Below are 15,000 nucleotides of genomic sequence, written 5' to 3' on the forward strand. Positions count from 1 at the left end.
GGGTGGAGCCTATCCCAGCTATAGTAATTTAGTTACATACAGGATGGAGCCTATCCCAGCTATAGTTAGTTACATACAGGGTGGAGCCTATCCCAGCTGTAGTAATTTAGTTACATACAGGATGGAGCCTATCCCAGCTATAGTTAGTTACATACAGGGTGGAGCCTATCCCAGCTACAGTTATTTAGTTACATAAATCATGGAGCCTATCCCAGCTATAGTTAGTTACATACAGGGTGGAGCCTATCCCAGCTACAGTTATTTAGTTACATAAATAATGGAGCTTATCCCAGCTATAGTTAGTTACATACAGGGTGGAGCCTATCCCAGCTACAGTTATTTAGTTACATATAATGATGGAGACTATCCCAGCTATAGTTAGTTACATACAGGGTGGAGCCTATCCCAGCTACAGTTATTTAGTTACATAAATGATGGAACCTATCCCAGCTATAGTTAGTTACATACAGGGTGGAGCCTATCCCAGCTACAGTTATTTAGTTACATAAATGATGGAGCCTATCCCAGCGACAGTTAGTTACATACAGGGTGGAGGCTATCCCAGCTACAGTTATTTAGTTACATAAATGATGGAGCCTATCCCAGTGACAGTTAGTTACATACAGGGTGGAGCCTATCCCAGCTACAGTTATTTAGTTACATAAATGATGGAGCCTATCCCAGCTATAGTTAGTTACATACAGGGTGGAGCCTATCCCAGCTACAGTTATTTAGTTACATAAATCATGGAGCCTATCCCAGCTATAGTTAGTTACATACAGGGTGGAGCCTATCCCAGCTACAGTTATTTAGTTACATAAATGATGGAGCCTATCCCAGCTATAGTTAGTTACATACAGGGTGGAGCCTATCCCAGCTACAGTTAGTTTGTTACATAAATGATGGAGCCTATCCCAGCGACAGTTAGTTACATACAGGGTGGAGCCTATCCCAGCTACAGTTATTTAGTTACATAAATGATGGAGCCTATCCCAGCGACAGTTAGTTACATACAGGGTGGAGCCTATCCCAGCTACATTTATTTAGTTACATAAATGATGGAGCCTATCCCAGCGACAGTTAGTTACATACAGGGTGGAGCCTATCCCAGCTACAGTTATTTAGTTACATAAATGATGGAGCCTATCCCAGCAACAGTTAGTTACATACAGGGTGGAGCCTATCCCAGCTACAGTTATTGTGTTACATACAGGATGGAGCCTATCACAGCTGCAGTTATTTATTTACATACAGGATGGAGCCTAGCCCATCTATAGTTAGTTACATACAAGGTGGAGCCTATCCCAGCTACAGTTATTTAGTTACATACAGGGTGGAGCCTATCATAGCTACTGTCATTTAGTTACATACAGGGTGGAGCCTATCATAGCTACTGTCATTTATTTACATACAGGATGGAGCCCATCCCAACATTAATGACAATATTAAAAGTATTAACAACAACATTAATAACAATATTAACATCATTAACAACAACATTAATAACATAACATCATCATTAACAACAACATTAGTAACATAACATCATCATTAAAAACAACATTAATAACAATATTAAAAGTATTAACAACAACAACATTAATAACATAACATCATTAAAAACAACATTAATAACAATATTAGAATAATTAAGAACAACGTTAATAACAATAATTACATCATTAACGACAACAATAACAGTATTACAATCATTAACAACAACGTTAATAACAATATTAACATAATTAACAGCATGCATAACAATATTGAAATCATTAACAACAACAATAATAACAATAGTAAAATCATTAACAACAAGACTATTAATAATAATAACATCATAAACAACAACATTAATAACAATATTGACATCATTAACAGAATTAATAACACTATTGAAATCATTAACAATAATAACAATAGTAACATCATTAACAACAAGATTTTTAACAATAATAAATTCATAAACAACATTAATAACAATATTGACATCATTAACAGCATAAATAACAATATAGAAATCATTAACAACAACATGAATAACAATAGTAACATCATTAACAACAATATTAATAACAATAATAAAATCATTAACAACAACATTAATAATAATAACATCATTAACAACAATATTAAAGGCCTACTGAAACCCACTACTACCGACCACGCAGTCTGATAGTTTATATATCAATGATGAAATCTTAACATTATAACACATGCCAATACGGCCGGGTTAACTTATAAAGTGACATTTTAAATTTGCCGCTAAACTTCCGGTTCGAAACGCCTCTGAGGATGACGTATGCGCGTGACGTAGCCCGACGAACACGGGTATGCCTTCCACATTGAAGCCGGTACGAAAAAGCTCTGTTTTCATTTCATAATTCCACAGTATTCTGGACATCTGTGTTCGTGAATCTGTTTCAATCATGTTCATTGCATTATGGAGAAGGAAGCCAAGCAAGCAAAGAAGAAAGTTGTCGGTGCGAAATGGACGTATTTTTCGAACGTAGTCAGCCACAACAGTACACAGCCGGCGCTTCTTTGTTTACATTCCCGAAAGATGCAGTCAAGATGGAAGAACTCGGATAACAGAGACTCTAACCAGGAGGACTTTTGATTTGGATACACAGACGCCTGTAGAGAACTGGGACAACACAGACTCTTACCAGGATTACTTTGATTTGGATGACAAAGACGCAGACGTGCTACTGTGAGTATGCAGCTTTGGCTTTTTTTTGCGTATGTACGTAACTTTTTTAAAATATATAAGCTTTATGAACCTTGGGTTAGGTGAACGGTCTTTTGGGCTGAGTGATTGTGTGTGTTGATCATGTGTTTGAATTGTATTGGCGTGTTCTATGGAGCTAGGAGCTAGCAGAGGAGCTAGGAGCTAGCATAACACGTACCGTACCGTAAGTGCGCGTCACGTACGTAACTTTTTAAAAATATATAAGCTTTATGAACCTTGGGTTAGGTGAACGGTCTTTTGGGCTGAGTGATTGTGTGTGTTGATCGGGTGTTTGAATTGTATTGGCGTGTTCTATGGAGCTAGGAGCTAGCAGAGGAGCTAGGAGCTAGCATAACAAACACGCAGGTGTTATTATGCAGGATTAATTTGTGGCATATTAAATATAAGCCTGGTTGTGTTGTGGCTAATAGAGTATATATATGTCTTGTGTTTATTTACTGTTGTAGTCATTCCCAGCTGAATATCAGGTACCGTGAGTATGCAGCCTTGGCTGCTAAACATTCGATAACTTGACCGTATGTGCGCGTCACGTACGTAACTTTTTAAAAATATATAAGCTTTATGAACCTTGGGTTAGGTAAACGGTCTTTTGGGCTGAGTGATTGTGTGTGTTGATCAGGTGTTTGAATTGTATTGGCGTGTTCTATGGAGCTAGGAGCTAGCAGAGGAGCTAGGAGCTAGCATAACAAACACGCAGGTGTTTTTATGCAGGATTAATTTGTGGCATATTAAATATAAGCCTGGTTGTGTTGTGGCTAATAGAGTATATATATGTCTTGTGTTTATTTACTGTTGTAGTCATTCCCAGCTGAATATCAGGTCACCCCCGGCTCTCACAGCATCTTCCCTATCTGAATAGCTTCAACTCCCCACTAGTCCTTCACTTGCACTTTACTCATCCACAAATCTTTCATCCTCGCTCAAATTAATGGGGAAATTGTCGCTTTCTCGGTCCGAATCTCTCTCACTTCATGCGGCCATCATTGTAAACAATAGGGAACTTTGCGTATATGTTCAACTGACTACGTCACGCTACTTCCGGTAGGTGCAAGCCTTTTTTTTATCAGATACCAAAAGTTGCAATCTTTATCGTCGTTGTTCTATACTAAATCCTTTCAGCAAAAATATGGCAATATCGCGAAATGATCAAGTATGACACATAGAATAGATCTGCTATCCCCGTTTAAATAAAAAAAATTCATTTCAGTAGGCCTTTAATAACAATAATACCATCATTAATGACAACAAGAGTTGAATGATTTCATCTTCTTGAAACGATTTCACTGAAACATCAACAACACCCGGTGAACATTTGTTCAGGAAGCAGCCATCAGCGCATGGATTCATTACAGCGACGGTTCTGTCACGCCGTTGGACATCTACGAGCCCAAAGACTTCCTGCTGTCTGCCCTCTCATTGGACGACAACGTCATCTCAGTGACCAATCAGGTAAGAGCTGACTATAAACCCTATCCATTCTAAAACCCAGGTACAGTACTACGGTCTAAGTATTCATCTACTTTTGGTATCCATTGTGTCAATTGATATCGTCATGGATCGTCCCAAAGGAGCAACACTGGCCCGTGGTAGTGGCGGAGGGCGAAGGCCAGGGGGCGCTGGTCCGCGTGGAGATGGTCATCTCCGAGAGCTGCCAGAAGTCCAAGAGGAAGAGCGTGCTGGCGTGGGGCGTCGGCAACGTGCGGGTCAACTTTGGCGCCAAGAACCAGGCCGGGGACGGGAGAGCGCCGGTTCCCGAAGGAAGCGTCGCCGCCGACAACGGCAGCAACCACCAACAGCGGGAGTGGAAGTCCGACAGTGTGGAGCGCGAGGAAGGCGCCATGAGGAAGGTGGGCGGGGACACGCTTGCTTTTTAGAACAAGCTCCGCCTCCATGGGAGGAGGGGCATCTCCAAGTTGACCAATCATTGATCAAATCTTCTAACGTCACATTTAAATGGCTTCCTTTCAACTTAGTGTTGTTTTGTAAATATCAAAAATGGACGTGTTTTTAACGTACGTGTTTGTAAACACTTCAAACCATTTAGAGTCTTCACTCAAGCTAAAAATTATGTTACTGGAAATATCAAAAATCATTGAAAAATGGACGTGTTTTTTTTAGCCTACGTTTTTGTAAACACTTCAAACCATTTAGAGTCTTCACTCAAGCTAAAAATTATGTTTCTGGAAATATCAAAAATAATTTAAAAATGGACGTGTTTTTTTAACGTACGTGTTTGTAAACACTTCAAACCATTTAGAGTCTTCACTCAAACTAAAAATCATGTTTCTGGAAATATCAAAAATCGTTTAAAAATGGACGTGTTTTTTTAACGTATGTGTTTGTAAACACTTCAAACCATTTAGAGTCTTCACTCAAGCTAAAAATTATGTTTCTGGAAATATCAAAAATCATTTAAAAATTGACGTGTTTTTTTTAACGTACGTGTTTGTAAACACTTCAAACCATTTAGAGTCTTCACTCAAGCTAAAAATTATGTTACTGGAAATATCAAAAATCATTGAAAAATGGACGTGTTTTTTTTAGCCTACGTTTTTGTAAACACTTCAAACCATTTAGAGTCTTCACTCAAGCTAAAAATTATGTTTCTGGAAATATCAAAAATAATTTAAAAATGGACGTGTTTTTTTTAACGTACGTGTTTGTAAACACTTCAAACCATTTAGAGTCTTCACTCAAACTAAAAATCATGTTTCTGGAAATATCAAAAATCGTTTAAAAATGGACGTGTTTTTTTAACGTATGTGTTTGTAAACACTTCAAACCATTTAGAGTCTTCACTCAAGCTAAAAATTATGTTTCTGGAAATATCAAAAATCATTTAAAAATTGACGTGTTTTTTTTAACGTACGTGTTTGTAAACACTTCAAACCATTTAGAGTCTTCACTCAAGCTAAAAATTATGTTTCTGGAAATATCAAAAATAATTTAAAAATGGACGTGTTTTTTTTAACCTACGTGTTTGTAAACACTTCAAACCATTTAGAGTCTTCACTCAAGCTAAAAATTATGTTTCTGGAAATATCAAAAATAATTTAAAAATGGACGTGTTTTTTTTAACGTACGTGTTTGTAAACACTTCAAACCATTTAGAGTCTTCACTCAAGCTAAAAATTATGTTACTGGAAATATCAAAAATCATTGAAAAATGGACGTGTTTTTTTTAGCCTACGTTTTTGTAAACACTTCAAACCATTTAGAGTCTTCACTCAAGCTAAAAATTATGTTTCTGGAAATATCAAAAATAATTGAAAAATGGACGTGTTTTTTTTAACGTATGTGTTTGTAAACACTTCAAACCATTTAGAGTCTTCACTCAAGCTAAAAATTATGTTTCGGGAAATATCAAAAATCATTGAAAAATGGACGTGTTTTTTTTAGCCTACGTTTTTGTAAACACTTCAAACCATTTAGAGTCTTCACTCAAGCTAAAAATTATGTTTCGGGAAATATCAAAGATCATTTCAATGTACATGTTTTTAAAGTACGTTTTTGTAAACGCTTAAACCGATTTAGAGTCTTCATTGAGGCAAAAAAATTATGTTTTTTTAAATATCAAAAAACATTCAAAAATGTACATGTTTTTTTTAACGTTCGTTTTTGTAAACACTAAAAACCAATTGGAGTCTTCACTCAAGCTAAAGATTTTGTTTTTGTAAATGTCAACCATCATTTAAAAGTGAGTGTGCTTTAAACGTACGTTTTTGTAAACACTAAAAACCAATTGGAGTCTTCACTCAAGCTAAAGATTTTGTTTTTGTAAATGTCAACCATCATTTAAAAGTGAGTGTGCTTTAAACGTACGTTTTTGTAAACACTAAAAAAGATTTAGAGTTTTCACTGAAGCTAACAAATACGGTTTTGTAAATATCAAAAAACATTTAAAAATGTGCGTGTTTTTCTAACAAATGTTTTTGTAAACATTAAAATACATTTAGAGTCTTCGCTGAAGATAATGATTACGTTTTTGTAAATATCAAAGATCATTTCAATGTACATGTTTTTTAACGTACGTTTTTGTAAACTCTTATACCCATTAAGAGTCTTCACTGAGGCTAAAAATTATGGTTTTGTAAATATCAAAAATCATTTAAAAATGTACGTGTTTTTTTAACGTACGTGTTTGTAAACACTTAAAACCATTTAGAGATTTCACTCAGGCTAAAAATCATGGTTTTGTAAATATCAAAAATCATTTAAAAATGGACGTGTTTTTTTTTAGCCTACGTTTTTGTAAACACTAAAAACCATTTAGAGTCTTCACTCAAGCTAAAAATTATGTTTCTGGAAATATCAAAAATCGTTTAAAAATGGACGTGTTTTTTTAACGTACGTGTTTGTAAACACTTCAAACCATTTACAGTCTTCACTCAAGCTAAAAAATTATGTTTCTGGAAATATCAAAAATCATTTAAAAATGGACGTGTTTTTTTAGCCTACGTTTTTATAAACACTTAAAACCATTTAGAGTCTTCACTCAAGCTAAAAATTATGTTTCTGGAAATATCAAAAATCATTTAAAAATGGACATGTTTTTTTTTTTAACGTACGTGTTTGTAAACACTTCAAACCATTTAGAGTCTTCACTCAAGCTAAAAATTATGTTTCTGGAAATATCAAAAATCATTTAAAAATGGACGTGTTTTTTTTAGCCTACGTTTTTGTAAACACTTCAAACCATTTAGAGTCTTCACTCAAGCTAAAAATTATGTTTCTGGAAATATCAAAAATAAATTAAAGATTGACCTGTTTTTTTTAACGAACGTGTTTGTAAACACTTCAAACCATTTAGAGTCTTCACTCAAGCTAAAAATTATGTTTCTGGAAATATCAAAAATCATTTAAAAATGGACGTGTTTTTAAACACTAAAACCGATTAAGAGTCTTCTTTGAAGCTCAAAATTATTTTTGTAAAAATCAAAAATCATTTAAAAAATGTACTTGTTTTTTTTTTTTACGTACATTTTTGTAAACACTAAAAAAACATTTAGAGTCTTCACTCAAGCTAAAGATTTTGTTTTTGTAAATATCAAAAATCATTTAAACGTGCACGTGCTTTTGTAAGCACTAAGAAAGATTTAGAGTAAACAAATAATAAATAAATCCTATTGGTCATATATATATATATATATGTGTGTGTGCCTGTTAAAATAAAATAAAAATATTAATAATCATTATTAATTATTATTATTATTATGTGATGACATTTAGGTTGGCTTAACCACCAAGAGTACCGTCACCCACCGAGCCGTCGGCGGAAAATCCTACAGCAGCGGCGGCGGCGGCGGTCCGAGTCAAGCTGGGGACTACGCTAGCCTCCCGGCCCAGGTGGAGGTGCCCGGACCTGCGGACAACGAGCTCACGCAGACCACCAGAGGACTGTCGGACCTGGAGATCGGGATGTACGCCCTGCTGGGGGTCTTCTGTCTGGCCATTCTCGTCTTCCTCATCAACTGCGTCAGCTTTGCTTTCAGGTATAGGGAGGTGTGCTTATTTAAGTAGTAGTCCCCGGGGGCGTGTTTGGTGTATAGGCCTGGAGGTGGGCTTTCAGGGAACAGAGTCAACATCCCAGGTGTTCTTGAAGGACGACAAAGGGATTTTTCAGGGAATCTTTCACTACACTGGTCTCACTGGGGTGTTTATAGCATAGCCTTTCACTACACTGGTCTCACTGGGGTGTTTACAGCATAGCCTTTCACTACACTGGTCTCACTGGGGTGTTTACAGCATAGCCTTTCACTACACTGGTCTCACTGGGGTGTTTACAGCATAGCCTTTCACTACACTGGTCTCACTGGGGTGTTTACAGCATAGCCTTTCACTACACTGGTCTCACTGGGGTGTTTACAGCATAGCCTTTCACTACACTGGTCTCACTGGGGTGTTTACAGCATAGTCTTTCACTACACTGGTCTCACTGGGGTGTTTACAGCATAGTCTTTCACTACACTGGTCTCACTGGGGTGTTTACAGCATAGCCTTTCACTACACTGGTCTCACTGGGGTGTTTCCAGCATAGCCCTGCAGAGGGGGTGGGATTGTAGCACAGGATTGTTTTTGGTCAAAGAGAGCAAACTGTAACAACTCTTGTGCTATCTTGTATGCTTTTTGATTGTAGACATTGTAGGAATCGCAGGCTTTCGCTCGACAAATCCCAAAAAATCCCAGATTTCCCAAAATTCCAGGTTTTCCGGGACATTTTTCCCGTTCGAAATGAATTGCCCATTTTTCAAACTTCCACCATTTCCACAGTTACTACTTCAACATTTCTTGAGCGATTTAAACAATTCCAACACCAACCAATTCAGATCATTCAGGACATTCATGCTTCTAATCATTTTTTGAAAAATCCCGCTTTTCCCAAAATTGTCAAATTTCCAGGAAGTTCTCATTGAAATAAATGGGACATTTTTCCAGTTGCACAATTCCCACATTTTTCAACTTATTCAAAGCATTCCACCTGCAATGTTTTTTGTGCAATATTTTTTACTCAATGTTTTTTGTTTGATGTTTTTTTGTCCGATTATTTTTGCTGTTTTGTTCGATGTTTTTTGCTCTAAGTTTTTTTCGATGCTTTTTGTTCAATGTTTTTTGTTCTATGCTTTTTGTTATTTTGTTCGATGTTTTTTGCTCTTTTGTTCGATGTTTTTTGTTGTATGCTTTTTGTTATTTTGTTCTATGTTTTTTGCTCGATATTTTTTGCGCTTTTGTTCGATGTTTTTTGTTCGATGTTTTTTGCTCTGTTTTTTTGTCCGATGTTTTTTGTCTAATGCTTTTTGTTCAATGTTTTTTGTTCTATGCTTTTTGTTATTTTGTTCAATGTTTTTTGCTCTATGTTTTTTGTTCGATGTTTCTTGCTCTATTTTTTACTCAATGTTTTTTGTTTGATGTTTTTTTGTCCGATTATTTTTGCTGTTTTGTTCGATGTTTTTTGCTCTAAGTTTTTTGTTCGATGCTTTTTGTTCGATGTTTTTTTTTCTATGCTTTTTTTTATTTTGTTCGATGTTTTTTGCTCGATGTTTTTTGCGCTTTTGTTCGATGCTTTTTGTTCAATGCTTTTTGCTCTTTTGTTCGATGTTTTTTGCTCTATGTTTTTTGTCCAATGTTTTTTGTTCGATGTTTTTTGTTCGATGTTTTTTGCTCTGTTTTTTGTCCGATGTTTTTTGTCTGATGCTTTTTGTTCAATGTTTTTTGTTCTATGCTTTTTGTTATTTTGTTCAATGTTTTTTGTTCTATGCTTTTTGTTATTTTGTTCAATGTTTTTTGCTCTATGTTTTTTGTTCGATGTTTTTTGTTCGATGTTTTTTGCTCTTTTGTTTGATGCTTTTTGTTCGATGCTTTTTGCTCTTTTGTTCGATGTTTTTGCCCGATGTTTTTTGTCCAATGTTTTTTGTTCGATGCTTTTTGTTCGATGTTTTTTGTCTGATGCTTTTTGTTCAATGTTTTTTACTCAATGTTTTTTACTCAATGTTTTTTAGTTCAATGCTTTTTGTTATTTTGTTCGATGTTTCTTGCTGGATGTTTTTGTCCAATGTTTTTTGTTCGATGTTTTTTGCTCTATGTTTTTAGCTCTTTTTGTTCGATGCTTTTTGTTCGATGCTTTTTGTTCGATGCTTTTTGTTCGATGTTTTTTGTTCGATGCTTTTTGTTCGATGATTTTTGTTCGATGCTTTTTGTTTGATGTTTTTTGCTCTATGTTTTTTGCTCTTTTTGTACGATGCTTTTTGCTCTTTTGTTCGATGTTTTTACTTGATTTTTTTATCCAATGTTTTTTGTTCGATGCTTTTTGTTCGATGTTTTTTTTTCCAATGTTTTTTGCTCTATTTTTTTGTTCGATGTTTTTTTGTCCGATATTTTTTGTTCGATGTTTTTTACTCGATATTTTTTCGTTCAATGCTTTTTGTTCTTTTGTTCGGTGTTTTTTGCCCGATGTTTTTTGTTCGATGTTTTTTGCTCTTTTTCTTGATGCTTTTTTCTTTTTTTCTTTTTGATTTTGGCCCGATGCGTTTTGCTCTCTTGCTTGATGCGTTTTGTTCGATGCTTTTTGCTCGATACTTTTTGTTCAATGTTTTTTTGTTTGATGCTTCTTCCTTGACCCTCTTTGCCTGATGATTTTTGCTCAACGCTTTTTTTGCGATTCAATGCCGAGATCGCCAAACTCTCGCCGCTCACGGCCATCGTCTTCCGGGTGTGTCGATAGACCGAGGCAACGCTCAACCCCAAAAAGTTCCAAATAGACGAAAGTCTTCGACGGAAAGAACCGGCAGGCACGGGACAGGCCGGTTGCTTCTCCGGTATTTGGGTTGAGGGAGCAGTTTACCAGTTCCATGGTGTAGACTTTGGCGAACAGTCCAAAAATTGAAGAGTTATGGTTTGACTGAGTAGATGTGCTATTGTTAGCGTCACGCCGTGTTGGCGTCACGCCATGATAGCATCACGCCATGATAGCATCACGCCATGATAGCATCACGCCATGATAGCCCTTGTCTGATCTATTTTGCAGATACCGCCACAAGCAAGTCCCCGTGCTGGAGGCGGCCGGCAACATGAACCACGCCCACGACTGGGTGTGGCTCGGCAACGAGGCCGACCTCCTGGCGGACCACCCTGACCAGTGCCCGGGCTCGCTGCCGGACGAGTGCACCACCATCATCGACCGCAGCGAGGAAGGCTACGAGGAGAACAAGTACCTCCTGAACGGGGCGGGCGGCGCTCTGGTGATGGGCGCAAACAGCAGGGGCGCCCTCGGCGGCGGGCACCGCGGCGTCTCTCACGGTCAGACGTTACCCAGGTCCATCCCAGAACCCCTCCAGTGCCTTTCCGCCATCGCCGCCGACAACGCGCCCCAAGCGGCCGCCGCCAACAAGCGCAAACGGGTCAAGTTCACCTCGTTCGCCACCGTGCTGCCCGACGACCACCCGGCCGGGGGCGGCGGCGGCGGCGTGCCGCCCTACGCCAACTCCTCTGCGCCGCGCGGCGAGGACGACATCAAGTGGGTTTGCCACGACATGGACCTGGCTCAGTCGGAGATCAGAACCTACATGGAGAGGCTGCAGGACAACCTGTGACTGGGGGTCGAAGGTCAAACACCTGGTGGGGGGGGGGGGGGGGGGGGCGGGACAATTCACCTGTGATGCCTTTGCCACGGACGAAGGGAGCGGGGCGGACGGGAGGGCGGACTCCTCCTGGAGCCCAGCCTCTTTGGGACACGCCTACATTTAGGCTCCTCCCACTTTGGAGGAAAACCACCTGCAAAAGCGCGGGCAGGAAGTGACTATAAAATAGTGCAATAATAAAACGATAGAATATATTAAAACATCATTTCGTTTCGCCAACATTAAATGCGTTTGAATATGTTTTAAAATGTGAAATAACTTATTATTATTATTATTTCTTGAACTATTTATTTTATGACCAATTTACTGATGCAATGGCTGATTAATTAAAGGCCATTTCAATGATTTAAAAAAAAAAAAAAATGGAATAAACAAACAGATATTCATCTTTATTTATATTTTTTTGTAATTATTATTTAAAGGGGCTTTATATTTATGACAAAAAAAAATGTGTTTAAGTGTAAAAAGCAAGCATCCAATCAGCCATAAAGCGTATGAACATTTGTATTTATTATTATTATTATTCTCAGTAATGTTATGATTATGTACAAGAGTCTATTTTTCATGTGCACTGACAATGGTTGAATTGATGATAAGAATAATAATATTAATAATATTTTCTCTGTCCTTGGCGGGGAAACTTGCACAAGCAACAACAGGGGGGAAAAAAAAGAGAAAAAAAGACTTTTCCACTTCCTGTTGTCTCCAAACCTTCCAGCCAATGACGGCGTTCCATGTCCCACGCTGACCACGCCCCCCTCATCGCAACAAACTGAAGGACACACATTCTTCATTCCCTCCTTTTATTTTGAAATGTCTTTCTTTTTATAAGAATATTACACTTTTTTTGTTTTTTTGTTTCTGTGTTCTTTGCAAGCCGAGTAGACTTTGAGTTTAGAAGATGTATAAAAAAGTGTGTTCTTCTTTTGTTAGTTTATTTATTTGGGCGAGGCCAGCAGAGGAGGCGGGCCAATTGGAGGCGGGCCAATAGGAGGCGGTCCAATAGGAGGCGGGCCAATAGGAGGCAGGCCAATAGGAGGCGGGCCAATAAGAGGCGGGCTAATAGGAGGCGGGCCAATAGGAGGAGAGGAACTTTTAGACAGCAATATTTATTATGATTGTGATTATTATTAGTAAATGTGGTTTGAGAGTACAATGTATGATGTAAATAAATAAAGTTGGCCAACACGTGCGTGTCAGTCTGTGCAGGAAATGAGGATTTTTGCTCAATGTTTTTTTTTGCTCTTTTGCTCTTTGCTTTCAGCTCCAGGCTTTTTGCTCAATGTTTTTTGTTCAATGTTTTTGGTTTGATGTTTTTTGTTTGATGTTTTTGTTTGATGTTTTTTGGTTGATGTTTTTTGTTTGATGTTTTTTGTTTGATGTTCGTGGTTAAATGTTTTTATTTGATGTTTTTTGTTTGATGTTTTTTTGTTCAATGTTTTTGTTTGATGTTTTTGTTTGATGTTTTAGTTTGATGTTTTTTGTTTGATGTTTTTCTTTATGTTTTTTTGTTTGATGTTTTTTGTTTGAAGTTTTTGGTTTGATGTTTTTTGTTTGATGTTTTTGTCCAATGCTTGTTGTTTGATGTTTTTTGTTTGATGTTTTTTTGTTTTATGTTTTTTTGTTTGATGGTTTTTTGTTTGATGGTTTTTTGTTTTATGTTTGATGTTTTTTGTTTGATGTTTTTTGTTCAATGCTTTTTGTTTGATGTTTTTGTTTGATGTTTTTTGTTTGATGTTTCTTGTCCAATGATTGTTGTTTGATGTCTTTTGTTTGATGTTTTTTGTTTGATGTTTTTTGTTTGATGCTTTTGTGTTTTCTGTTTTTTTGTTTTAAGTTTTTTTGCTTGATGTTTTTTGTTTGATGTTTTTTTGTTTGATGTTTTTTGTTTTATGTTTGATGTTTTTGTTTGATGTTTTTTGTTCAATGCTTTTTGTTTGATGTTTTTGTTAGATTTTTTTGTTTGATGTTTTTTTTTAAATGTTTTTTGTTCAATGCTTTTTGTTTGATGTTTTTTGTTTGATGTTTTTTTGTTTGATGTTTTTTGTTTGATGTTTTTTTCGATGCTTTTTGCACTTTTGTTCAATGTTTTTTGTTCAATGCTTTTTGCTCTTTTGCTCGATGTTTTTTTCTCGTTTGCTCTTTGCTTTTAGCTCGATATTTTTTGTTTGATGCTTGTCGCTCATTTGCTCAATCTTTGTTGTTCGATGCTTTTTCCTCGGTGCGTTTTGCTCTTTTGCTCGATGTTTTTTTTTTTAATGCTTTTTTCTCTTTTGCTCTTTGCTTTTAGCTTGATGCTTTTTGCCCGATGCTTGTTGCTCGATGCTTTTTGCTCTTTTGCTTGATCTTTTTGTTCGATGCTTTTTGTTTGATGCTTTTTGCTCTTGTCCTTGGTACTTTTTGCCTGATGCTTTTTGTATGATGCTTTTTTCTCTTTTGCTATTTGCTCTTTGCTTTTTACTCAATGCTTTTTGCCTGATGCGTTTTGCTCGATACTTTTTGTTCGATGCTTTTTGCTTGATACTTGTTGCCTGATGCTTTTTGCTCAAAGTTTTTTGCTCTTTTGCTTGATCTTTTTGTTCGCTGCTTTTTCTTCGATGCTTTTTGCACTTTTGCTCAATGGTTTCTGCTCAATTTTTTTTTGTTGTTCGGTGTTTTTGCTCGATGCTTTCTTCTCTTTTGCTCTTTGCTTTTAGCTGGATGCTTTTTGCCCGATGCTCTTTGTTCTATTTTTGTTGCTCAATGCTTTTTGCTTTTTGCTTTTTGCTTTTTGCTCTTTGCTTTTTGCCGGATGCGTTTTGCTCGATACTTTTTGCCCAATCCTTTTTGCTCGATTTTTTTTAATTTTATTTGTTCTGGTGTTTTTGTTTGATGCATTTTGCCCGATGCAGAAAGTTCCATCCGAACTCCAAAGTCAACTAAAATGAGTCCAGCTGTCTGGAACATGAGCACTTTTGTTTCATTTCTAAAAAGGAGTCATCTCAGCCCAGTGAGAGTCAAAGGATGCATTTCTCCCTTTTGCTTTGTCTTTGGCTTTTTCTGTGCCACTTCAACCAAAATCCATGTAAAATAACATCCTCTCTTTTTACAAAAGTCAACATCCACTTTTTACTT

General features: G+C 36.8%; 1 protein-coding gene across 1 annotated transcript in view; it reads left to right on the top strand.

The window, feature by feature from the left end:
- The window catches only part of si:dkey-215k6.1 (transmembrane protein 132C), a 97,574-nt gene extending 85,726 nt beyond the window's left edge, over nt 1-11,848 (top strand). Inside the window, exons 10-13 of the mRNA XM_062024379.1 lie at nt 4,073-4,201; nt 4,321-4,599; nt 7,982-8,244; nt 11,274-11,848. Coding sequence (XP_061880363.1) covers nt 4,073-4,201; nt 4,321-4,599; nt 7,982-8,244; nt 11,274-11,838 — 1,236 coding nt within the window. The 3' untranslated portion in view covers nt 11,839-11,848. The remainder of the gene's footprint in view (nt 1-4,072; nt 4,202-4,320; nt 4,600-7,981; nt 8,245-11,273) is intronic.
- Nucleotides 11,849-15,000: the final 3,152 nt, after the last annotated feature.

This window comes from Entelurus aequoreus, linkage group LG17 (genome assembly GCF_033978785.1).
Source record: "Entelurus aequoreus isolate RoL-2023_Sb linkage group LG17, RoL_Eaeq_v1.1, whole genome shotgun sequence".
NCBI lineage: Eukaryota > Metazoa > Chordata > Actinopteri > Syngnathiformes > Syngnathidae > Entelurus > Entelurus aequoreus.